General features: G+C 41.1%; 2 protein-coding genes across 2 annotated transcripts in view; one reads left to right on the top strand and one right to left on the bottom strand.

The window, feature by feature from the left end:
• The window catches only part of MINDY2 (MINDY lysine 48 deubiquitinase 2), a 32215-nt gene extending 11957 nt beyond the window's left edge, over window positions 1–20258 (bottom strand). The window contains exons 1-6 of the mRNA XM_082488569.1: window positions 19517–20258; window positions 11442–11499; window positions 9635–9699; window positions 5203–5361; window positions 4213–4315; window positions 3478–3620 (exon numbers count right to left, since the gene is read on the bottom strand). Of these exons, the coding sequence (XP_082344695.1) occupies window positions 3478–3620; window positions 4213–4315; window positions 5203–5361; window positions 9635–9699; window positions 11442–11499; window positions 19517–20164 (1176 nt within the window). The 5' untranslated portion in view covers window positions 20165–20258. The remainder of the gene's footprint in view (window positions 1–3477; window positions 3621–4212; window positions 4316–5202; window positions 5362–9634; window positions 9700–11441; window positions 11500–19516) is intronic.
• A 1803-nt stretch (window positions 20259–22061) lies between these two features.
• The window catches only part of ADAM10 (ADAM metallopeptidase domain 10), a 52182-nt gene continuing 47429 nt past the window's right edge, over window positions 22062–26814 (top strand). Inside the window, exon 1 of the mRNA XM_082488538.1 lies at window positions 22062–22321. Coding sequence (XP_082344664.1) covers window positions 22267–22321 — 55 coding nt within the window. The 5' untranslated portion in view covers window positions 22062–22266. The remainder of the gene's footprint in view (window positions 22322–26814) is intronic.

The raw sequence follows: 26814 nt of genomic DNA on the forward strand, positions 1-26814 counted from the left end.
ATGATTCTTATGTGGCACCAACATAGAGCAGAATTAAGGCTATTTGGGTTCGTCTGTTTTATCAGAAAAACTGGTATGTTCAACTTTAAAATGTCTCCTATTTATGAATTTTGCTCTTTGAATTATTTCAGTATCACCAAGTATTTTTCTTAAATTACTCACACCTGCTCCTCAATTCTAAAGCCAATTCTAGAAAAGACAAGCATATAAGAGAACCTAGAAGAGCTTTCTGCATTTCCTTTAAAAAAGCTTAGCAACCCGTTTTTTTTTCTATCCTCCAGTAAGTGCAGTTAAGATCAACCTACATTCTACTTTCTTTGAAACATAACACACTGAAATCCAAGTCCTTTCACTAAAATATTGGCCTCAAAAAAACCCACTGAACTTAAGAAATATGCCCAGTGTACAAGTCACTGTGTCAGAGTCCACAAAAGCTTCCAAATAGAAGTTTATGTATTCACTTCATTAGAATAATACTTAAACAGCTTAACATACCTAAGCTATTTTAATTATAAATTCTTGCTAATTATTCAAAGTGTGTTTCTAAAAATACAGAAGTCTTATTATACCTATGTAACTTTTATTATATGTATAATTCCCTTTTGTTTAACTTGATAACTTTTGTTTGCATGTTTCCATATACGGGTTTGGGGGTGGAAGAGGGAAGGGCAATATTAGAGAAAGACAATCAAATTTGATAATTCTTGCCCTAAAAGTTCTACACCTTCCTTTTCTCTGGCATACGTTGTGTCTTCGATTTTCCTAATTGATGGACTTTTCTCCATAGTCCAGCTACTGCTGACTACCGCTCAAACCATGAAGTAAAAGAAACTCCATTAAAATTCGGCAGAGCTAGCAGAAACCCAGTAACAGGAAGGAGAAAAGCAGTTGAAAAAAATCTCAACTCTGTCACAACAATGCATTTGGCACTCACATGAATACCCTGACGGTCCAAAGATTTTTGGATAGCTAACCTTGGCTAAAAGCCCAAGTCAAGTCTATTTCTGACTTCCTTGATGTGAAAAAATAGCTAGGCTACAGCTATTGCAAATAGCTAGCTAGGCTACAAACAGACAGAAAGGCTACTGCTAACTTTTAAAAATAAATTAATGAAGAACTTCTGTCTTTATTAAAAGATTTGCTTGATACCTCAGATTCTGTAGTGTATCATTCACCAGAAATCCAAAAATGAACACCACTGTTTAAAGGTGACAATCCCAGGAATTAAAACCCTGTAGGTAACATGGAAATTGAAGACTAGCTGCAAGCGAGGTCACCATGACTGTGAAACACAGGAGTAATGGCCCATATTCCAAAACTCAGCATTTCAGAAGTCTAAGATTCATCAAAAAGAACAAGATTTAAACCATAGTGACTTAGAAGCACTAAAGCTTAAATATGCAATTAGCAAATAATACTATTTTTCAAATATTTTGACACAATATTTCTTAGGACTTGGATTTAGTTCTTACAGTTAAAATTCAGACAGATTTTTACTTACTGCCTTAACCTGTTCTGTATTATTAATATTGGTTAAGGATATTTAACTCATTGAAGTGTTGCATTTTATTTCTTTAAGGAAAAACAATCTCAACTGAGAAGTATATGTTTACAAGTATCAAGCTGATAAGGCACTGACAAACACATACCAGGATTTGGCCTTTAATCTAACACTGGGCTGCAGAAGACAACAAGCAGTCTACATTCTATAAAGTTCTGTATTTATAACTCACAAGGTCAAAGTGATACTCATTGACTGTATTTAATACAAAGAATATTTTATATTTTAAAATAATACCACAAAAATGAATGATTTCCAGGAGGATTTGAGTATTTTATCTGGAATATCCTTTAAACAAAGTAAAAAAGGTTTCCTGCCTCTCTAGGTACCATTTCTACCCAGAAAGTACATCTATACTTCTACTTAGTATTTTCTTTTTAAAACCAAATTATTTTGAGGTTTGGTTGGGTTTTTTTTTTTTTCCATAATGAAACCAACCATAAAATAATGTACAGGCTTACATGACAAACTAGTACCAACTACTGCAAGAGCTAAATTTAGAAAAATGGAGAGAAGCAAAACCATCTCTTCAAAATTGTGAAACAAATGAGCTTCATCAGGAAATATAACCCTTATGGTTTTGACCATAAACAGATACATTCCATAGCTTTTCTTTTTTTTTTCTTTCCAATGGAGGAAGGGAGAAGAAAGATCCTTTTACCTGTCCTACTGCTTTAAGAAAATATCATTGTATATAGATTTAGAATTCTTAATATGCTCTGAGAAGCTACTGGAAAACCAAATGCGTTACCTGTTTGTAGAGTTAATTGTTATATATCAGGACTACTCTTATAAGTAGTTATTCAAAATGCCAAAGATAAGCATTGACAGTCAAGATCAGAGGGAGAAAAAAGGACTAGACTGCCAAATGGAAAACTCTGTGTCATTCATGTGAGGTATAATGACACTACCATATAGTGACTCCTTAATGTTCTTGTATGTTACACACCCCTTTTATTTGCATTTAATACCATTATTCATAAATGCAAGCGTACATGAAATTAAAGTCTTATTAAATAAGAGATAACCAAAAACGTCATTTCAAGAGTTCTATACAGAGGAAAAGGAATGTTTGAGACAAGTGTCTAACTTACTAAGTACTATTTGACATTGCAAACCAATGAACAGTTTACCTCAAAATGTTCACATTTATTACTGAAAAGAAGGGAATGATTAAATCTCAGGAGACCATTTGAGCATGCCCTTTTCTACCCAAGTCAGATACATAAAAAGTAAAGGCAAAGTCGTGTTATAACGAAGATATTCCACAAACAGTTGTAAACTTGCCAAGCCAGACTCTGTTCCATGGAAGAAGAAGTTCCAGAAGCGTTAATCAACTTGTCACTTGCTTTTCATATCCTGGCATACTTCTTTTGCAATTCTCACCATTTTGCTTCCCCAGTTTCAGATTAAAAAAAATAAAAATCTCTTCCCAAACAAAGGGAACCAACATTGTAGCTCATCTCAACTTCTCCATAGATTTGGTACGTTGAACACCATGACAGAGCTACTCATCTACTGGCCCAAATGTAAAGCAAAGTTTTATATCCTCAGAAACAAGAAATTAAATAAATTAACCTTATCATTACCAATCACAAACTGCAAGCAAATTTAAGCCATGTAAGAAATGTATGCCATTATACATAACCATGAAGAGAGTTAACACAGGGAGCAAGCTGAACATAAAGGGAAGAGCTACAAGAAGATTTAAAGTGCTAATGGATCCTGATATCTAAAACACTGTCATCAATAATTCACAAGTAACGTTTGCTACAGACATTACATTCACCATAAGCTGTACTTACATGTAACAACAAACTGGAATTTACTTCTATTTCAAGACAGAGGAAAAACAAGATTGACTTTGAAATGAGAACACAAACTGCAACAGTAAAGACAAAAAATGTTGAATATACCTTGTATTTGGTCATGGTGCTAAAATGGTTGTTCCTGAAGAACACACAAAGCTCTCCCTCCTGGACAGCTGAAGTCAATTCGCACAGTCCATGGTACGTCAACTGTGTTGCTGTGTTATTTAGAAATTGCTCAGCTACAAATCCTACAAAAGCAACGCATACTGTTACGTGTGTCAATTACATACTTCCTAATAGATAAAACCTGGTTTCCATGGTAATATTTGTCCTATCTCCTCCCTACTAAGATGCCTCCATATTGCCATAAATCTAGGGAACGCATCCAGAGAGGTAAATACGAGTCAAAAAGTTCTAAAACCTCAGCGTTTAACACAACCCTCATGTTCAGAAATGCTATATCCACTTCCAGTATTACTGATTTCTTCCTTGTCATCATGTCATATAGAATTTGTATTCTAATTATAGGAGATAATACACAGCCAAATTGAAATCTGAATGCTGCCCACAGTAATTTTTCATAAAAGCAAGTTCTCTTCATCTTTTTTAAAAAGTGTATTTAATAGATGAAGAGAATGAGGCTGATCCTTGGTTTGGAAACTGCATCCCAGAAGCTTAGAAGACAAGCACAGTGCTGTCTGCCTGCCCAGGGAAAGTTCAGCAGACAGAGTGCAGATCTTCACACTTGTATCCCTACCTACCCAGACCCACATACAAAACACGTAAATAAGACTTGATATGGTAGATACTTTGATAAAGCATAGAAAAAATGTTACCCACCTTCACTAACCAGTTCACTGTTGTCTGACTGTTTACAAGAAATGATCTTCTCCACCAGCTGATTGTAACTGCAGTTACCAACTGCTTTTACTATGTCAGCAACCTGGAGCAGGAAGGAATAGCACACAAAACAAACAACTTACCTTTGTGAAGAACAGAACACAACTGTAAGCCTATGGCAATTATTCAGAAGAAAATATGAAGAGTTTCAACAAAGAGAGGACACTATCCCCCTAAAAATACTAAGCCAAAAAAGTTTTAGCCCAGACGGTTACACATTTTGCTGTCTCAGATCCCATTTTAAATCATTAAGTTAACGCTTAGCATCAAAAGCTGTTGCTAAAGCGGATCGAGGAGAGAATTGGGCATCAGCTGGCTCAATTGGGTGGGGGGAAGTCCAAGGGGATAAGAAAACAGCATCTTTCATGAACAAGACATGAAAAGAAAATAATCTGAGGCAGATTATTGCAGCCAAACTCACCAGTCTCCCCTTAAGAGTACCTGTTTACTGTTTTTTAAACGATAAACATTAGTTATATGTTTGTTAAAGATGGAGTTCTCTAATTGGTTCTAACATCCTCAGTTCTCAAAAACAATGACTAGTAAATCAGAATTGAAGAAAGGAGGAAAGTAACCTTGCATTCCTTCCAAGCATTCTCTAACAAGCTTTCAAAAAACAATGACTGGACACCATATCTGGCGGCTTCCTACCTCCCTCAGAACCACAATTCTCTTTTACACAGTCACAAATTCAACATAGGTCCTGAAAGTTTGCTTGACTGTAGACCTAGTCTCTGCAAAGTTACCACACTAAAAAACATGTACAGTCTATTCACTCCTCTCTGAAAAAAATCCAGTTTGTCTGACTAGATTTAAAAAGTCCATTACCGTAATTATTGAATCCAGCTAAAATCCTGAAACATCTCCCTTCCCCTCCAGTGAAATTCAGAACAATTTATATTCTATTTGAATTATTGAAAAAATATTTACCTGAGGGTCCACTAACCATCCATGGTACAAAGGGATATCAAGAAGATCAAACACTATGCATTCAGGTGTGTATTCAAATACTCGTACGCCTGTAAACTTCACATTGACATCCAGACCCGTCTGTAACTTATGTAGAATTGCCATTGCATCACTCATATTCTGACAGCAGAAAGAAAAAAAAAAAAACAAAACAAAAACAAAAAACAGGTGACCAAATAGAGCTTTGTATGCTTGGTGGTTACCCTTGTAACCCTTCATTTATTTAGTACTCATCAATTCAACATTTTGAAAAAAATTTACAAAAGGGGAAATGAGACAAACAACTGTTTCAATGCATATTCACGTTGTTCATTCTCATTGTGCCAGAAGAGATCTGCAAAATAAGAACTCTCCCTCCAATCAGCTGCATCCGTCTGTTTCTTTTTCTACACTCATAAGCTGCTTTTAGGCAGCTCCTACTTCTTTTAGCTCTATTTCTCATCTCCACAAGCCAGATGTCTGCAAGGAAAACTGAAAGGGAATCTTTACGGGACTTTCTTCTCCCCTTTTAGGTCCTGCCTTATGAGTCAGGCTGCAGTGCTTGCCACCACATAATGAATGAACAAACCAAACAGATCTACCTGACAACTCTAATTTGGTGGCTCAGTAATTAAAGTGGTGAACAACAATGAAGAATCTTATTATTTGTTTCATTAAAAAAAAAAGTTTTGCTATCTTATTTTGAGCTTATCTTTAAGTGGCTTGTAGATTCTACTGTGGAAACAAGCCATGAAAGTAGCCCTTATTATAGTAGTGATCCCAATGCAATCCTAAGGGGAACTATCACCTTATGAAGATCCAGTCACAAAAAGGAAAGATAAGCCAAAGAAAGTGCTTTGTGAGACAGTTCTCTTGAGCCAACAGCCAAGTAAGTTTCTGACACGCAGGAAAAAGAATTTTCCTCCAAGTGAGAAGAACCCACAAAGAGTATCATCAGAAAGCATTTGCAGTATTTGCAAAAGATTCAGGGAAACTGAGGTGCTTTTTTGTTTTTTGTTTGCTTGAGTTTTTGTTTAGGGGGCAGGGATTGGCTTAGTTTTGCAATATTTCTTGCTTAAGAGGGATTCAGGATTGCAACAACGGGAAAAAAAGCATGACAAAACCCAAAAATACAGATTGGAAAGGAGATGGAGACAGAAAAGGTTCACAAATTAAAACCACCAATTGTTAGAAACAGTTGCCTCTGTGTTGTCTTCATTTAATGATAAGACAGTTAATGACAAGAACCACAATTAATGGAATCAATAAGGAAAGCCAAAAAACTGAGAATAAGGATGACTGACTATACAGGATGAATAATGAGAAAACTAAAGAGCTAGGTAGGCTAACAAGGCATAAGTGGAGTACGTAGCGATGAGGTATTTTATCAAATTAAAAGCAACTTGCTGAAATGCAGAAAAATTACAAATAACTGGATCCATTAAACAATAACATAACCAATACATTAATTGGAACATTAAGTTCTGCAGCACATTAGTGCACACATTGACAGAGCAGAATGCCAATGCCAACACAAGCCTGTATTTTAGAATGCAAGGTAGACATTAGTATTTTAAATCACTAAGAAATCAGTCTACGCAGCTTGTAACTTGGTATTGTAAAGAAAGTACCAATTAAAACATACAAGACTCACTAAGTAAACACGCTAACTGAAGGACCTACATCATTCAATACTTCATGATCCAATTCTAAGCACAGTTTTGCAACTGTTGGAAAGACAAATGTTACCTAGATCCTCAAAGACATTTTAGAGATCTTTCAGACTGCAACAATTCTAAAACAAAACCTGTATGTAAAAATTGCATAAGCAGACATACATATGTAAAATAGCCTCACCTACAGATCTTTGCATGTGTAAAGTGTTGTGCAACAGCATGGTTTTATCAAGGCACATAGCAAAAATTTTATGTTCACCAACCTCAGCATTTTAGCCAAAGGAATTAAGCTACTCCTTTTACTGGTATGCAAGTTTAAATGTACCTTTTTTCCCTTAATAAAATTATAATAGAACAATAAGCTTGTTCCTACTTCAAGTAATTTCAGTTTAGATGCAACTTGTGAAAACTCCTGAAGTAAGTTTATGAACAGATATATTTCCCTGTTACAAAGCACATTTAAACTCTCAGAAGAGTTAAAGCTTACACAGAAAAGCTTATAAACTACTTGATAAAGCATAGTTGTAAAACACTGTCTCATCATTATCCAGTATCTTGAGAGTGGTTGCTATAAAAGAGAGATCTTTACTGCTTGTGGCCCTTTAACTGCACTGTTGTGTAAAGTTTCTGTTACCAGGAAGGTAACAGCTCCCACTACTTTACTACATGTTGCTTCATCTTTTTGACAATTTTGCTGTGTCACCAGACTTACAGCTTAGCAAGATTTGTAAGTAATTCTCAAAAAAAAAGGTCTGAGCCAGATCTTAAGTTTTTATCATTATAATGGCAAACCAAAACACCTTACTTAAAAAGTGCAATTCATTAGTAGGAAACAGATCCCAAGTATAAAAACCTATCCAGAGGTGTTTTGGAAGAAATAATGCTATACTCTTACTCTGCTAAAGGAATCAGAAGAAAGTCTATAGCAATTCAACACTAGGCATCCATAAATTCAGATCATACATCTACAGACATTAGTTGCAATTATTTGTGGTGTTTAGTTAGTACAAAGCAGGAATACAACAAACTCTCCAGAAAACCACAGAAGTTTCTCACTATAATTTGAACAGTATCATTTCTATTTTAGCTATTTCCGTGCCTTCAAAGCAACAAGCTTCTAAAAAAATGAATGCAAATAAGCAAGGTTATAAATATACAGAACAGTTGAGCTTGGAAGGGACCTCTGGAAGTCATCTGGCTCTCCCCCCCTTCTCAAGCAGGGCCACCTAGATCCAGCTGCCCAGGACCACGTCCAGACAGCTTTTGAGTATCTCCAAGGACGAAGACTCCACAACCTCCCCGGGCAACCTGTTCTTAAGGTTGTGCATTAGAATGTGTGCGCTTTTATTTTTTTTAAAAATCCAACTTTGATTCAAATAATTAAATCCCTCAAGCATGGTAAAAAAAGAAAGTTGCAGCTGAAATTAGTATCTTGTCATGATATTGAAATTACAATAAAATCAAGCACTGCAAATCCAGTGGTCAAAAAAATTTACTTGAAGTTCCTGTATAAGAAGAAAATAAATTGGTTTATGCAAAGGATATTAACTGTGTGACAAGATAAACACAAAATTATGATTAACACTAAGACTTAGTTCCAATGCTTCTGAAATGTAATTATTTTCTAAGATTCAGTTGCCTAATTAGTTCCTTTTTTCCCCTCTCACGTGATATCACTCATGCATCTACAAGTACATTTAGAACACTACTAGAACATAAGGTTTGTTTAAAATTGAACGGTTAAATATTTAAGAAAAATGTTTGTGACATTTACATAGTAAACCCATATATCTGAGCACAAGAAAGCCACAGAGGTTGTACTTTAACTAGGTATATAGTTTTCGTCACCCTTTTGGAAGTTTATTATAGCTACAATCTTCTACAGCACAAATTTGTTTGGAAAAAATTACAGCTAATCTTGTTATTACAAAAATAATTCATATAATTTGATACAAGCCATATTTTGGATTATTATCGGAAGAATCCACATTCAATCTTCATACTAATTTCAACTATCCCAAGATAGTCAATTTGGTTTCCAACACTGAATGTGAGCAAGAAAATAAGACCTAATAATAAATAGAACTAGCTTGAAACCTAACACCTATCATAAATTCAAATCACTTTTCCATGAGTAATCAAAAAAACAGCTGTGACCACAGACAGAGCTTGAAAAATTTGCTCTAACATATACTACATCAATGTTTTTTTAAACTAATAGCATTATATTTAACATAGAGACTTCTGTGGTGACATAAAAATAGGGGTCAGTGCAAATAATAATTGCCTTTCATAATATCAAATCAACCTCTTTTTGTCCATCGTGACTTAAGAACAGAGATCTCTTTCTTGCTCAGTTTCCATCCTCAGAGAAAGTCTAGCAGGCATCATAGAACACACCACACTGAAGGACGCGTAATAGAAGACCTCAAAGAGCAACCACCCTGCTATAGCCTCCATGTTATAATTCCTCAATAAAACAAAAATTCTTTCATTATACGCATTACAGGCAAAAAAAAAATTTCTTGTGTTAATAGATATTGAGATTTTTTAATTTCACTAATAGGAATTATTTATAAATAATACTCTGCATCAAGTCCAGGAAAAAAAGGAAAAGCTAACTACAAACAATGTTTTGCACGCTTCCAGTTTTTAACAAGAGGATAAACCTTTGGTGAGGAAAAAAAATTTTAGTTCCTTCAGACATAAGCAATTGTGTTTTAGGAGCAGCTCCTTACCTGCTCATAATTTACACGCTGAATTTCAGATATCTCTTTAGGTTTTGCATCAAGAATATAGTCTCCTAAAAAAAAGAAAAGAAAATGAAGTTTATTCCACACTCAAAACTTCAACGTTTCTAGGAACACTTCTGACTGAAGCTGACTGATCATAAATACCATAATTGAAGTTTTCTATCAAATTGATAAGATAGCATTGTTTTATAACTGGAATTATAATTATGGAATAAAGTAAGAGTATAAAAACCACAGTAAGATCATATTAACAAACAAAATTCAAATAGCCAATAATCTTACAGAAGCAGCATTTCATAATCTCTTGAGCATCATACCAATCTCTTAATTATTCAGAAATTTACCTCCCTCTGTGTCTCAACTTAAAAAAATATAAAAAGATCAAACTGTTCACAGTAAGATATGTAATTGCGTAACACAAGTTAAAGATGCAACCACTTATCCTGACTGATACTATGAATATTTTGGCATGTGTTTCCATACACCAGTAATTCTGAAAGGCTTGTATTCCATCTGTGTCTACAACACAAAGGTAATTAATCAGTTAATCAACACACTGGGGTTCAAGATTTAGCACTTTTTAGTGATTAGTATCCATAAACTGCCTCTCCCAATTTTTTCAGATTTTATTTCAACGCTCTTCATATTTATTTCTGTGCTCCACTCCCCCCAAAAAAACCCAATGTTTCTACTCAAAGAAAAATATCATTACAGGTTTCCTAATTTATAATCTTTTAAATTAAGGTTGTTCAAAGTGGCTGACAGACTTCTATTTATTTATTTTTTTTTTAAGCTGTAGAAGAACCATTTGGCAACTGCTAATCCTGTTGACTGAATAGGAACCTAAATAATTTGAGCAGGTAATTTTGTTATTCAATTTAATAAGATAATTCCAGAAGCTAATATATGCCTTCAAGAAAGAATACACACATTGTGCCAACTGCAATTATGCGGTGACTTCAGACAGTATTATTCTATCAATACAACTAGAAGAAATGTTTAGACACAGGCAGCAAGATTTCTTAAGACTTTTTTTTTTTAAATTACGCAATTAACTTTTTTCTTCCAGTGAAAGATTCAGCAATATGCTTTTGAAAAGAACAAGCTACAGTCTTTACAAGCAAAAAGGAAGAAAGGAAATAGAGTAGGTTTTGAGGTTTTTTCCTCCTGCTTAAGAAAAATCAAACCTAGTCTATTAAGCTCAAACCTTTTATGTTTGTTAGGTTCCAAAGGGAAAGAACTGTGGTACATATAGCTTAAATACTATCCCAACTGCACTTTTCATGCCTGGTTCATTCTGGACTACTGGAGTTACAGACTTGTCAGGCGGGAACTCCTGAAATTTTGCTGAACGCTGAATCTGATAAGGGAGTAGTGCCTGCAAATGAGACCCCAATCATTGTGACGACTAAATTAATTTTTCCCCACTATGTTAATTGGGTCATACTACCAAGGATTAGAGTTACTGCAGACAATTACAGGCACAGTTGACTTACTACAGTCTGTCAACTATAACAAAACAACATTGTAAGAGACATGCCTAAGTTTAAATCTACCAATGTGTTGGTGTACTAACTCATACCAACTGCATCACTAGACTAACCACTTGGGAGAGCAGGACAGAAAACTTCTAAAAGCAACCAAGGAAAAGCATGAGTAACTGAATACCATCAGTTGTTTTCTTGAAGCATGCATTCAAGCAAAATAGTAAATAACTAAAACAGTCATCCTATATTACTGAATAGTAATAAGTAGAATACATACTTGAAAACAATTTATTGTAATTACTAACCTAAGTATTCCATCAGCTGTTCAGCTGTTATGATTTCCATCATTGGTGGCAGCTTAATCTGTGAAAGTAGAAGTATATTCTCTTTAAAATGTCAAAACACTACAATTTAGAAAGTATCAGTAAGGTATCTCTAGACAGAAGCCTTCCGAGCACATTTGCCTCACCAATTTATAAAAACGTTAGCGTACTGGGACCAAGAACCTTCCTAGGACCTCTACTAAATAACAGCTACAAGAAGAGATTAAGAAAAGGCATTTTAGTTTTTAGAGCAACCCCACGTGCACAGTACTCTCTCCCACTTGGAGCTCTGCATCACACTCCCTCCTCCCACCAAAGCACAGCAGCAGCACCCCCTGGACCGCAGAGGAGCTGACGCTGCTGGCTGCACCTGCAAGCATCCAGGGTGAACGGAGCAGGAACTGCAGCCATGCTTGGTTAAGAAAACTTCATCATATTCAGAAAAGCCTGTGACTCCCTGCCTTCGTTATAAGGCTTAACTGAGTCTTAACTCACAAAGTTCCTGCATACAGACTAGGGGCTATAGAGACTGTGGTGGCCACAGGTGCTGGGACAAGGAGGAGGAGTGACCTCCCAGCCTCCCATCCCACATCCACATTTCAAGACTTTTTGGTTTCACTCTATACAGAGGAGACCAGACATACAGAACTCGGTGGTGAAGCTTCCATCCCCCTCTCCCTGACCCATTCCTGGCATCGTCACCTGCTAAAACTAACCACCCTGGCAGCAGCCAGAGCCAAAAGCTTCTTACGCATCTGTTTCCCCCATCCAGCATCCCAGGTAGAGGTTTTGGTCACGCGCTTCCACATACACATCTCCCTGCAGTAACAGCCAAAGCACAGACACATACGAAGGCATGCTTCTGGCTAGCTGAAGGAATACCATAGGAGTATATTGTCTTTAACCATAGCCTGCTCAATTTTTCTCCGCATAAAGATGAATTTAATTTTTCTAGGGTTTGGGGGTGGTTTTTTTGGTTGTTTTTTAAGCTTTCTCTTCAGTTTTTAATCTTCTCATCCTATCTCTCTTCAACACCTTACCACTGAAAAGTCTAGAAAGCCTACTCTTTATTTTTTAAATCAAGTTCTTCAACACTGATCACCGTTCTCCTTGACGCAGATAGAAAGACATGATGTGAGATTGTTAACTCCTGCTTAAGATTTAATAGGCTCCAACTACTTTGCTGGTTGTGGAGATGAAAGGGAAGTAGAAAGCCATGAGACGGAAGAACAATACATACAAGGCCTTTCACGCAGCATCCCAAACTCAAAAATACACTATAGCAACACAATACACTGTTCACATTGTGATGGATAGGGTTTCCATCCCAATCCAAAAACTAAGCTTTTTTAATAACTTTCCAGAGAAAATGAGGTGTGATTTGACTAAATCTATCTCATCGCCAATTTTAATCATATTTGACAAAAGGCAAATGTGTCAAATATGTGGTTTTACAAGAAGTTTCATTAAATTTGGAAGAAGAAAGAGACACAAGTTAATATGCCCTTGTTATTTATACACTGGCTAAGAAATATGCCCGTACTGGGGTCAGAATTGGCCATACAGCATATGCCACACATTGATCAACCCGTAGACGGTGGACATGGAAAGAAGCTGACAGTGCTGGGATCTGGGGAAGGAAGGAAATGAAAGTATAAACTGTTAGTAAAGCAGGAAATTAGTGAAGCATAAATTCCCAAGAAAGAAGGCTTAATTAGTTCTGCTTATAAAAAAACACTCTTAAAATTATATGAATTAAACAAGAAGAAAAATCAGTCATGCATGCATAGGCACATGTATTTTCGAAAACATCTTTTAAACGAGTGACAAATGGTAGCAACTTATTAAATTTCTTAACCTCTTCCCAAACCTTCTCTAAGTTTCACTAATACTCAATAGGCTAAAGGTTTTCATAATCTTTGGTCCTCTTCATAATATTCATACTGAGTATGCACATAAACATAATATATCTTGCCATGTAAAAAACAGGCCTACAGGTTAAAAATGCTGATTCTTACACTTCCAGTTCTGAACAGGCAGGATCCAAGCCTCAGCAAACATGAGCTGTGCACAGCCCTGAGCTGGTCTGGTTCATTAGGGCTCCTAAGGCATACCGGTATACTGGCACAGGACAGCATTGCTCATGCTAGCTATGCCTGATGTGGTTTCAGGACTACAAACAGGACAGATGTGCCAAGATAACAGGAAGGAAAATTAGCCTTGCGCCCTCAACTATTAGCAGGACCACTGCGAGGGTTCTTTCAGGACTGAAGCTAGCTCTTTTCCTTATTTAAAACCATTCATATCAGCTCAGCCAGCACTACTTGGGGGTTTCTGCTCTGCCCATTGGGGAATCCAGAAGTATGCCTACGCTACAAATGGCAGCTGTAAAGCACAATTACATGGGTTACCTGTACTTGAGTTCTGCATACTCATGGTGTAAATGTATTAATGTTTCAGACTTTATGGATTGAAGGAGGTATTATTTGTATCATTGGTTAACAATCTGAATTCTCCCTCACGACTGTAATGCTAAGCAATTTATTTGTTTTTTACTGCAGTACCAAAGCAAAGTAGTTTTACTCATATCTGTAGAATATCTCACAGTCAGACATTTTAACAAGCTAAATCTCAAAATTAACTGATGAACAAACTTAATGGATGTCTTCATGGCATAATTTTAGGGCTGGCATGTTTTGGGGGACCTTGATCACACCTTTAAAGTGGCCTAACGGGGTTTCAACATAGTCCTAAGTACTTCTGAACAGAGCTGACCTAAGGATATAGACAGAACATGACATTTCCTAACTGTTCAGAGCTTCATTGCCAGTGTTTAAGCTACAGGAAATGGAGCACAAAGAGGAAACAGGAAAGAAAAACACCTTAAAACTTAAGGGAGAGAGAAAAATCATCAGAACCACAGTCATTCTCCACATAAATCAACAGAAGAAAACAATGGAAGCATCAGGAGTGAAAGCTGTTGTTATCCATAACAATCTTATTTTGAGGGACAAGTTTTCTCAATAGGTTTCATTGCTCAGTTGCTAGATTCTACATTAATTTTACATTTTAGGAAAAATGTGTTTCCTCAACTCCCACCCATTTCCTGTCCCCCTCTATTGCAGTTTCCTGGTCTTTTGCCCTGATCTCTCTTCCTAACTGTAGCTACTTTTCATTTCCCACATTCAGGACTTGGAAACAATCTTTCTCACCCAATTGCAATGTGAGGTACAGTTGATCCACCTCTGTAATTAAAAGACAAGATTAGTAAACAAATTTTAACATTGAACAGTTTGTCTAGTATAACCTATACAGGTTCTACGCATTGGACTACAAACTAGAAAACCACGTAATAATAATTTTAAATATTTTCCACTGTATTCTCCCACTCTTCAGAAGGGCTTAAAAAAACAAATTAACCCATGTAGTCCTGCACAGAAGCTAACGCTTCAATAAATACTATGCATATAGAAAGGGACCATGCAAATGTCTAACAGCTTTTTATAGTCTCAGAACATGTTTATCTAAAATATGCAACTCCCCTGAATTCAGTGTTCTGGAAGAGGTAAGGGTAGCTTCAAGTTGCCTTGTCAAAACCTAATTAATACTCCCTGCAAAATACATACCTCTTGCCTTGCAGGAACACCTTCATAGACTTATATGATAACCTGATAGTATGCGCTGCTGCTCCACAACCTTAACATCTCACCCCTCAACCAGGGTTCCTCCAGCCCCTCAGAGCAGGCTTCCTGCACTGGAAAAAAAAATAATCTACGGATGGGGAAGCTCAGCCCATCCTGCAGACACAGGGAGGAAGGCTGCCAGGGCCTCTGCTGAGCATCCATCGGAAACTCACAGCAACTCACCTTCGAAGGCTGAGCGAGTCCATCTGAGCAATCTGTGCAAATTCTGGCCATAAGGAAGTTTAGCTCAGTAACACGAAAGAGCAGATCACGTGCGAAGGGCCAGTGCCAGACCTCAGACCAGGCACTGCCACTGCACTCTCCAGCAAATCATGTGGATATCAGCAGGAGCATGCTGTACTTGGCTCTGCTGAAATGAGGCCATTTTTATAAGAACTTAAAACTAAAAATTTCTAACTATAAGTTTTTTTACTCTGCCTCTTCTCTGCACCTCAGTTTGGATACATCTAAGCATAAATGGTTATATAACATTTACTTACATAATTGTTACAATTACCTAAATAAGTAAATCACACAGTTTAAAAGTTACCAAAATTTTAGTAGAACTAGGCATGTAGGGAACACAGCTCCCAAAACCTTCCTTTCATTGAGAGGACCGCGGTAGAAGAAACTTTTAAAGATGCTGTCAAATACATTACCGGGATTATTCTCCTACATGAAAAGCCGTAAGAACAAAATATTCCATATGCGCTCACTTCAAGACAAGATTAATATTATTTATGTTTGTATTACATTATGTTTTCCCTTAGGCTTATTTTATGTTCCAAACTAATTTGCTTCTCTGTTCCCTGGACATTTCAGATACGTCATTTCTGTGTAATGCGCTAAGGTTCAGAGTTCTTTGGCTACACGGTATCGCATCCTACCTAGGAAACACAGAGCAGAATGACATGGCACCCTTACTAAGCTTATAGCATCTGATGATCACCACAGAGTACATCCCGAGAAGGGCTACATCCACAGAAGGTTACAGTTTAATGCAATGCCAGAAGCTATCAGAAGTGGTGCATGAACTACACCTAACAAAGATCACAAGTACTTAGAAAGCAAGCTTAGCATTGCTAAGCTTAACTGTAGTTAGGGAGCCACAGGTCTGAGGAAAGACTGAGTGATCTTCAGATATAAACAAGCTGAAAGACAGTGCCCTACACTACATCAGAAGAGAGAATCCATGCTCCTACATAACTTTTAAAATGTTTGTTTCAATACTCAAGTTCTGCTTTCATTTTCATCACAGCAGCCTAAACAGTTACCATGCTGTATTGCGCAAGTTAATTTTTCAAGTTGGTACCACGATGCTTTTGTTTTCTTTTTACTTAGGAGAACATTTCTGTAACAGTTCTGTAAGCAGAACTCCTCAGCTCTATCTCCTAAAGGCTAGGCTGCAAGTTAAGTTTATACAGGCAGTCTGCAAAAACACTTCAAAAGAAAAGCCATTCCATAATTGTAACATTTAAAACTACAGCTTCTACAATCTGCCACCTCAAAGTTGTATGTCCAGGCCCCTTTGAAAGTAGCGGATAAAAGAGAGGTAGCAGTTTTACTGCAAGTTTAGTTCCAAAATCTGGTACTATCAAGAAGGAATTTGAACAGTCCCAATGGGTGCTACTATTTCAGAATTTCCAACAACCCAAGCATTTCCAAATCGGTATCTCACAACTGAGAAGATAGATGCAGCACTCTACAAGAATCAGTTCTTTTAAAGCAGTCTTTATACCTGTATACCTAAAGATCTTAACTCAAAAAAAAAAAAAAAAAAAAACTATGAAAGGCATAATAAAAACTGAATAATGACTAGCAACAAGGAACAATCTTGCTCCATTAGCGAGCAAGATCTTCATAACCACTAGGAAGAAATATTTTGAGTATATGGCACCCTTACCTAAGGTACAGCACATCAAGTCTTCTTGTTATTGCAATCCTTTAAGCAAATTAACAAACTACGTATCGTCTCTCTACTTAGTGAGGGCTCTCAAAAAAAAAAAACAACTGGTTTGGATGAGGACAGCTGGCACATAGAAACAGAAGGTCACAAAACTGTTAGTATATTTGAAACAATGCTCTAGTAGGGGGGGTAGAAGCTTGTATTTTGAGCAGCTGAAATACCTGAAAAGGTGACTTCTCTTTAACATACTCAATGTTAATCTGAGGTTTTAGGCATAAACATTTCTATGCAGCCTACATACCCTCTGAAGGCTTTCCATTTATTACTAAGCAGTAAATAAAGATTTTGATTCTAAGCAAATTGATTATGTGCCACTTGTCACAAACAATTATGTGAATTCAACTTTCACTGCTGCACAAGCACAGCTGACACATAGTATTGGATCTCAAGGTTATCACTCCCATTCTGGAATAACGGAAGCATGTAACTGGTCAGGCAAAGGGAAGTGTTTATGAAAACCTGAAAACTAGTATTGTAAGTATTGATTCTCAACTCTGAGCACTTGCATGTATTATCTAAAGTTATCTGAGACCACATCTACTTACAAGACAACTAAAGCTTTCAACCTTGTCAGGACAAAGTTCTGAGAAGGCAAGCTGGTGGCTGATATAGGGAAGAGAGCCCAGAGCTTAACTGCTTACCTTCTTATTCTCTGTTGTGATTTTATTTCCCCTCCTCACTCCTTCCCTCCCCTGCCACATAGCTTCTTTTCACCTAACATATTCTCGCTCTGGATGGAGCACAGCAGAAGAAAGCAATCATATTTACGGAGGCAAAGGAAGAATGCCAAGGAACAAAACCTCCTAAAACTTAAATGCAAACAAGAACAGTGCTGTCCCGTTTATGTGCTTTTACTAAATGAAAGCTTAAAAAGGAAAAACTTGTAACTAGCCATTTCTTTTAAAACACCACCACACAGAATGATAAGGACTGATAAGTTCTCCAAGGCCACCCACTTACCCCTAGATGTTAGAGGGAGCACAGAAAGCGAGTGTTAAATACCTAAGTCCAAGACAACTTTCACACGCTCTTGCAGATGGCAGAACCTACAGAAGGCAATAACTTAGTCACACACAGCTTCCCTGTACTGCTTTCAACAATGGCTAAATATCTACATCACCGTACCCACAGCTTTCCTCCCAATGTATGAGCTCAGGGAAACGTACAGAAACTATAACTCAAACAAAATCATTAATCTTCTGGAAAGCTACCTTCCTCTAAACAAATTTCTTCTTATAAAATTATTTCCATTTTGACCTTTTCCTGTGTCACCTATTACACCTGTGAACAGCCTTCTACTCCTCCAATACCAATTTCTTCCCCTTGATACTACAACATAAAAACTATTTCCACAAAGCTTTCCTGTTCTACAACTCCATTCTATCAGGTCACCGATCTTTCGGGGTTAAATTGCCAGCATTTCTTGAGAAGTACTCCCTCCTCCTTGTTTTGCAATGCACACAGCCTCATAGCTCTTCTCCAACAGATATTCCTTTCACATGTAAGTGTAATTACACTATGCCTTACCTTTTAACTGCTTAAGTGTTAAAAAGAATTATTTTAAGACTACAGGGAATCCATATCCATGATGGCTATTAGAACACAAGAATCAGAATTGTATAGATTGGAAGGGACCTGTAAGATCATCGAGTCCAACCATCAACTTAACACTGCCAAAACCACCACTAAACCGCATCCCTCAGCGCCACATCTACTCATCTTTCAAAAATCTCCAGGGATGGCAATTCCACCACTTCCCTAGACAGCTTGTTCCAATGTTTGATAACCTTTTCAGTGAAAAAATTTTTCCTAATAACCATCCTAAACCTCTCCTGGCACAATTTGTGGCTGTTTTCTCTCGTCAACTTGAGGACTTCCAGGCCTCAAAGCCGTACTCAATCACAACCTGATTTACTTGTTCAACACAGTCTATGATACATAACTGTACAAACGTATCCCTGTTATTCGGGTAGTTACTTGTACAAACCTGTGCTTTGTATAATTCCGCTTATTACGCAAAACTAACCTATTTTCCCAAAATACCGCCTATGTTTCCAGCGCTATAAATAGTAACGTTTACTTACTAGAAACCTGCACACATCTGCAAACCGTACACTCCTCAGTTCAGCGAGGCACCATCAAGACGTTGATTACTAATTTAAGGCAAGTCTGTATGCGCCAGCAGCACCTAAGTAGTATACCGGCAACAGACTGCAAGCCGTTATTTACTTTCCTAGTTCCCTATGCGAGATACGCGCTTAAGAGCGGGAGTAAGTCTTAACCGGCTCCGCCTTGCCGGCGGCCTCGGCAGGGGTGCCGGCTGAAGGGCCCGGCGGCCTGGGGCAGGGCAGGGAAGGCCCGGCCGGCCCCGCCGCTCCCCGCCATGGCGGCCCGCCGCGCCCCCGTACCTTCCAAGCCAGGAGCAACACGTTCATGATGGCCAACAAGGGGCAGGGCCCGTTCTCGTTCTGGGTGATGACGGGCGTGTTCTCCTCCTTCCAGCGGACCCACTTGATGTGATAGACCGACTGGCCCGGGAAGCGCTCCTTAGAGGCGGAGAGGAGCTGGGAGCCCGCCGCCGGCCTGTCCCCCTCGGGCTGTGGGGCCGGGCCCCCCGCAGAGGCCGCCGCCACCACCGCCGCCTCCTCGGCGTCGCTGTTGAGCTCGGAGCTGCTCGGGCAGCAGGAGTGCAGGTTGGAGAACGACTCCAGCGAGTCCAGGCTGCGGGACTCCTCCCCCGGAGGGCTGGGAGCCCCGCTGCTCCCGGAGCCGGCCCCCGCCGCACCGCTCTCCGAGGCGGGCGCCGCTCCGGGGCTCTCCGCGCTGTCCTCCGCGGCCCGGGAGGGAGACGCCGTCCGAGGGGCCGCAGCGGCAACGGGGGACGGCTGAGGGGAAGGGCTGCGCTGCCCGTCGCCCTCCTCAGCCGCCGCGGGCCCGTCCCTGCAGCCGCCCTCAGCCGCCGCCGCCGCCTCTTCCAGGAGGAGCTGGCTGGCGGCGCCCCCGCCGCCCCTCTTCAGCGAGCCCGGAGGCGGCGGGGGCTGCGCCAGGCTCTCCATGCCCGGCCCGCCGCCCGCCCGGCTCCTCCGCTCTCTAGTGGCACTGCAACGCCTGATCCTTCGCCAACAGCGCCCGAGACGCCATAACAGCAGCGACGACTCCGCCCCGCCGGGGACGTGTGGGCGGGAGAGGGAAGCGGCCGCGGGTCACGGCGGGGCCCGGGGCGGGGGGGGGGCGCCCCGAGGGCGGGGCCGGAGCCCGGGGAGGGCGGCGGCGGCTGTGGCAGAGGAACGGGTGAGGGGCACGGGGTCGCGAACCCTGGAACCACCCGGAAGGGGCGGCTGGGGGCGGGGCGGGGCAGGGCAGGGCCGTGCCTGCCTCCCGCCCCGGGGGAGCGGCGCCGGTACCGGGGGCGCGCGCTCCCCCCAACACACACCGTCGGAGCCCCGGGGGGGGGGGGACAGAGCGGAGGGCCCCGCCCCGCCTGTTTGGCAGGCTGCCGGCGGGGGCGGGGCCGCGCCTGCGCGGAGGGGCGGGAGGGCAGGACCCCGCCCCCGCAGCGCGTTACCTCAGCGCTGAGGTAGCGCGCGGCGCGGCGGGGCGAGCGGCGGCTCTGGTTCGGCTGTCGGTGCTTTTTTGCTCAGTACCCGCGTTATAAAAATGCGGTTGCGGTGAGTGTGATGGGTGATTTAAGAGCTAATGCGGCTCTGTTTTTCAGACTGCGCCCTGTTGTCCCTAGATGAGGGTTTCTTCCCCCGGTGTGCAGGAGCCCGTCAGCACAGCGAGTCAAGATACGTGTTTTTACTTCAGTTCTGCGGAGTTGGGTGCCGGCGCTTAACCACAGCCAGCACACCTGACGTTTCAAACCGCCCAATGTTTATAACGATAAGATACAGCTGATCGGTCAATAATGATTCATTCACTCCTAGCTATTCACATTTAAAACATTTGGGGACGTTACCTGATTAGCATGTGCGTTATTCACGAAGGGGTGTATATTTTAGCAATATAATTACCCAGGGTTCATTTGGGATACACCCTTGGTTCGAATTTGGTCCAGAAATTATATTTTTACTATCTTATTGTCCAGGTCAGCATCTGCAAAAGAACGTGTCCTTTCGTTTCACATTGTGTTCGAGGTCAGGTACGTTTCTTGATGCCTCAACCATGTCCCAAACAAAACTTGTTCTTTAGATGTCATAATGAGCCTATTTTCTTCTATCCCTAAAACCTTCAGGTTTTCATCACCAATTTTAAACGCAGTTGAAGATAAGAGTTTATCTCCCGCCCTCAGCAGCTCTCATATCTGAGCTCTCCCTGCATGGTCGCATCGGCCTCAGCAGCCTTATCTGGAGTATGTTCACCGCAGTTCTGCTTCTGACGTACCTGTGTGCAACACCTTCTCTGGGCTGTAACAGTGCTATTGTGGCAAGGTTATTTTTATTCTGAAAGGAATAAAAAGGATTGGAAAAGCACAAATAGAAGGTGGTGTGATGGTAAACTGAGAAACTTGTCACCGCCCCTAATATAAAAGCTAAATCTTTGAGTTAGTATACTTGAGTGTAGGGATGAGCGTATTGACAAACTGGAAATTACACGTTTTGTCTGAACAGCTCACGTTTTTAGCTTCACCGGAGGACTTTCCTTTACGTTTCAATCGTACAGCGCCCAGGCCCTGCCCCGCTCTACCGCCGAGAAACCGCCATTACCCGGGCACGGTACGGACAGGCCCCGCCTCCGGAGGGGCTCCGCCCACCGGGCCCCGGGGTGGCAGCCGCCGGGCGTTGGTCCCCGATTCTCTTGCGTCGGGCCCCGCCCCCTGCACGCAGCGCGAGGAGGCGGGGCGGGGCTGCTCGCGCGTTCTGGGCGTGCCCCGCGGCCCCTCCCCGCCGGTGGCGTCGGGCGGGCGGGGGCGGGCGGGGGCGGGCGGCCGGAGGAAGTCGTGGCGAGGGGAGCGGAGCAGAGCGCAGCGGTTGCTGGGCGGGGGGCGCCGCGCCGAGGCCGGGCTGCTGAGCACAGCCGATCCGTGGGCGGAGAGCCGTCCTCCAGAGCGGCGGGGGACAAAGCGGAGGGAGGCGCGGAGCTCGCCCCTCCCCATCCCGGCGCCGACCGGGGCGGATGTGCTGTGGGTAGGCGGTGGCGGGGCCTGGGCCCGGTGAAGATGGATCTGGCGGGGACGATAATCTTGCTGTGCTCCTGTGCGGCGGGCGCCGGAGGTGAGGAGCGGCTGGGCCCGCCCGGCTCCGCGGGGCCCTGGCCTACGGCCCTGCTGGCCTCCCTTCCTCCCTCTTCTCTCTCCGCCGTGGGGCTGGGCTGGGGGTAGCGGGCCCCACTCCCCGGGGCGCCGCGCCTCAGCGCCCCGGCGGCAGGCCGCGGCTGGGCCGCCGGCTGTGGCTCACCTTTCCGTCGCCTGCTGCCCGGGTACGGTCGGCACCGTTCTGCCCGGGCCCTCTCCCCGCGCCGTCTGAGGCCGGCCCGACGCCCCAACCCCTTCCCCGGGACTTTCCCCCGCCGAGGACCGAGTCAGCCTTTCTCCTCTCCCTCCTTCCCCATGGTGCTCGGCTGTACTGTCCCCTGCCCGGCTCCGCTTCGCTCCCTCGGGACTCTCCTCACAGCGGTCCCGGTAGCCGCTTCCCGGTTCCCCTCCTCCCCCGGGGCCAGGCGGCGGCCGCGGGAAGCCGAAGCGGCGGCGGTCCCCCGAACCTCCCCTTCCCCGCAGCCGCTTCCCGGAACCAGGAAGCGCGGGCAGGCGGAAAGTTCAGCTTCAGGAAATACAAGGCGAGCCCGGGATTTTCCCGAAGCGTGACCGCAGCCTTGGGGAGGGTCTCCCCTCTCACCCAGGTCAGAGGAAAACACGGTTATGCTTATGGGGGACGTGTGGCTGGGTCGCATCTCCCGTTATGAGCGTGTTTCAGCTGCTAGGGCAGTTCCTTGACTGCGTCCGGTGGTGTTTAATTGGTCGAGTCAGGGTAGGGAAATAGTTTCAAATTTTTACAAGAGCAGACACTGCAAAAGGTGGGCTTCTGAGGGTGTTTCTAGAGAAGGATGGGTGGAGCAGCTGATAAGGGCTGGCTTCCTCTCTTTCCTTTGGCGTCTCTTTTCTTTATCTAGGCTCTGCATCTGTGCGTCAGAAACACAGAATCTAGCCCTAAATCCTGGGCTTTGGCATGTTTTCAAAAAGTAACATCAAAGTCTGTGGAAAACTTTAGCAGGTTGTACTGGCGGCGAAGCTGTGAGACAAAAAGCAAGCTGATTTGCATGGTCAGAAGTCATCCCGTTGTTTATTATGATTAGGAGTGGTATACGCAGAAGAGTTTGCTGGTGACTTTTCCCTCATGAGTTATTGTAAACCATCAAGACATTTCAGACTTAATTATTGGCATACTTTTCAAGGCCTCTTTGTTTTCTGAACTAAATGGCGTTGGCACAGAATTAATTCAAAGCAATTCATTAACCAGTTGTGAGCATTGTTTTCACTGTTTAATTCTAGGAAGGCAAATATGCCTTAAAGTTAAAATCACAGTAAGCACGTAAAGTACAATCCTCTGGATATACAGAAGCAACTTCATGAAGTGTATTTTATTTTAGAAGTTCATGTTAATTTTTTTCTTTGAGAGAAGAATGGGCTCCTCCAACATTCCTGGCACTAGGAAGCACACCTCGCTGGCAGGTAACAGAAGCACATATCTTTTGGTGTTTAGCAGTACAGGTAAATCTTTAAAGAAAGCTTAATAATCTCAGAAATCTAGAAATGATGGCTAATACACACTTCCAGAATATCCTATGAAACTTTTCTGGTAAAAGTCTCAACATAGTTATGAAAAATTTATTGTAACTGTGTTGAATTAAAAACTTTTTTTAATATTAGAATTTTCTAGTTTTACTGTATTCACACTTCCAGAGCTTCTTAAGTACTGTAAATGGTTTTATCTACTGAAAAATAGTTCATGTGCATGCTTTTCTTCTAGGCAGGCATTAATATCTGTGTGAGAAAGAGCAAGTTCACGATTCTTAAGGATGTTGCTGTGAGAGTAGTGCAGATATGGAAACAACTGAAAAAACCCCAACAATTTACCTGTGTTTCATTTGTGTATGGTTCATCTTGTGCTCATTAGTTTTACACAAATCTTGAAACTAAGTTGTACTTGTCTGTAAAGTTGTCTAGTTGTAAACTATATAGGTATTAAATAGTAATAACTTTGAAAATTCCGTTAATCTGCACTTTTTACAAAAATGCTCTTCTGTATGTTGAGTCTTAAGTTTGGAATATTTTTATAGGATACCTGAGTTTGAACTCTTCTTTCAGAATCATGTAAGGCTTTGTGCCTGTATACCATATTTATACTGTATTGTAGTAGCCTTTAGATACTTTAGATATAAAGGTATTTTATAGATTAGCAGAACCAATTGTAACTTTAGGTCACACTTCAGTACGAATCATAAAATCGACATCTTAAAATATTGACATACAACATAACTTAGAAGGTTTATTTGAAGAGGAAGATTAGTGAAGTCTCTGTTCCATTTAAAAAAATTATTTTCTTTTGTCATTTATATTGTTCTTAAAATTATGTAAAAGGAATGCAATCAAAAGCAATCACTAGTGTTGCTGCATTAATGAAGTGTATTGCAATGTTTGTGTTATGCTGCTTTATAATTATCTGTATGGTTTTTGGTTAAGAGACACATTATCAGCAAGTAGGCCCTGAAATACGTGCTTGATCAGGTTTTGGTATTGGATCACTTCTAGGGTTCTCTTAGAAGTTCACTGAATAAATATGACCACCGTAAAACAAGTGGTCCAGTAGGTCAGTTTGAGTACAGTTTCAATAATGTGAGAAGGAAAAGCCATGCCGTTTTTTTTTGTTTAGTAACTAGGGAAAGGTAGAATTTATTTCAAGTAGATACTATATGCTAGAATGTGAGATATAGGTGCTTTGAATTTTAAGAATTCTTTTTTTTTTTTTTTTAAAAGTGAATCTCAGCGTTTTCCCCAATACCCTTGGAATTTCTTGGCTTAAGGGATTTATTCATTGGCTGGTGCCAATTGTCTGACACATGTAAAGCAATACTCAGTTTGAGCAATATTATTTGCAGCTTTGTGCATGTGATGAAGATGCATGCACGTATATTAAACAATACTTAATTATCCATACATTCTTTGAGGAATGGGAATAACTGATAGAACCTCTCCTACCTGAGGATCATCTAAAAAAAAAAAAAAGGAAAGGAGAATAGAAAATACTGAAAAGAGAACTAATGAGACTCCCCAAAAAGCTTGGATTTAACAGGTGTGATTCTGCTCTGGCTAGACTGATCAGATGCTGAGCAGCATTGCAAATCTGTGATAAATTGTTTATTTTCACTGGTAGAACACACTCTTGTATATTCCTAGGACTTCCAAGTTGTATCTTAGTGTCTTGTGCTGCTGGATATTGAACTACCTATTTCCCAGTGAGCATGAGAGAAATTCTGGTTTTTTCTGGACACATGGGGGAGTTGTGTGAAGGCATTTATGAGCTATCGGCATCTGAGTGATTTAGTGTGCATCCTTGCTATAAATTGAGAGAAATACTAGCCTTCATTAACATGGCAGCCAGTCTTTAGCATTTATCTGGGGTTTAAAATAAAAAAAAAAGACAGATTTTATATGGCTTGATGAGACAGTGTCTGGTAAAGGCAGCTGCCAAATAGTTGTTTCAGAAATGCGTATGGTGATTAAAAGTAAATGAAATCAGGTGTTTAGATAGTAACTTCGAAATACCGCTGCCTAGAAGCCTAAGATTGCAGTTTATTTTTGCTTTTAAAAGGATCTAAATGTTCAATTATGCACTATGGCAGAACCAGTGTAATGTTACCTCTGTCTGGTGGCCCTGCCCTGGCCATGCATTCCCACCTTTCCTCCTTCACTGCATCTTGTGTTTGACGGCATGAGGAGCCAACTCAACCTGCTAATTTAAACAAAAGAAATTAATGCTTTCCTGCCAGACATGTAACTTCTATTGATTTATTGTGCAGACCCAAACCCAGTGGGGAGGAAGAGCTGGGACTTGCAGTGGTGGGGAAGAAAAGGGTGCAAAAAAAAAAAAAGTGGACTTCTGTGTAATGCTTACACTAGTGGTGCCGTATAGTGTAACTGTGCCCTAAATGTGAGTTATTCAGGGAAGGGAAGTGATCCTGACTTGACTTTTAGGTTACACTTTTTTCTTTCACCGATAACTAACCTGACCAGAGGAGAAAGTATATTTTTCAGTTGGATTAGTTTTAGTGTCAGCACAGGGGAAGAATTTCGGAGTGGATGAAAAAGAGCAGTGCGATCTGCCTTTCTGATGGCAGTTATGAAACTACAGCCTGAATAAAGCCTTCAGTGAAATTCAGCTAGGGAGGTATATGGCAGTATTACTGGATTTCAGTATATTTAAGCACAGAGTCATAGAATCATAGAATGGTTTAGGTTGGAAAGGACAATGAAGATCATCGAGTTCCAACCCCCCTGCCATAGGCAGGGACACCTCCCACTAGACCAGGTTGCCCAAGGCCACGTCCAGCCTGGCCTTGAACACCTCCAGGGATGGGGCCTCAACAACCTCTCTGGGCAACCTCTTCCAGTGCCTTACCACCCTCGGAGTGAAAAACTTCTTCCTAATGTTTAATCTGAGCCTGCCCTTTTCCAGTTTAAAGCCATTCCCCCTTGTCCTATCGCTACATG

The sequence above is a fragment of the Vanellus vanellus genome (assembly GCF_965231255.1).
Source record: "Vanellus vanellus genome assembly, chromosome: 11".
NCBI classification, from domain to species: Eukaryota; Metazoa; Chordata; class Aves; order Charadriiformes; family Charadriidae; genus Vanellus; species Vanellus vanellus.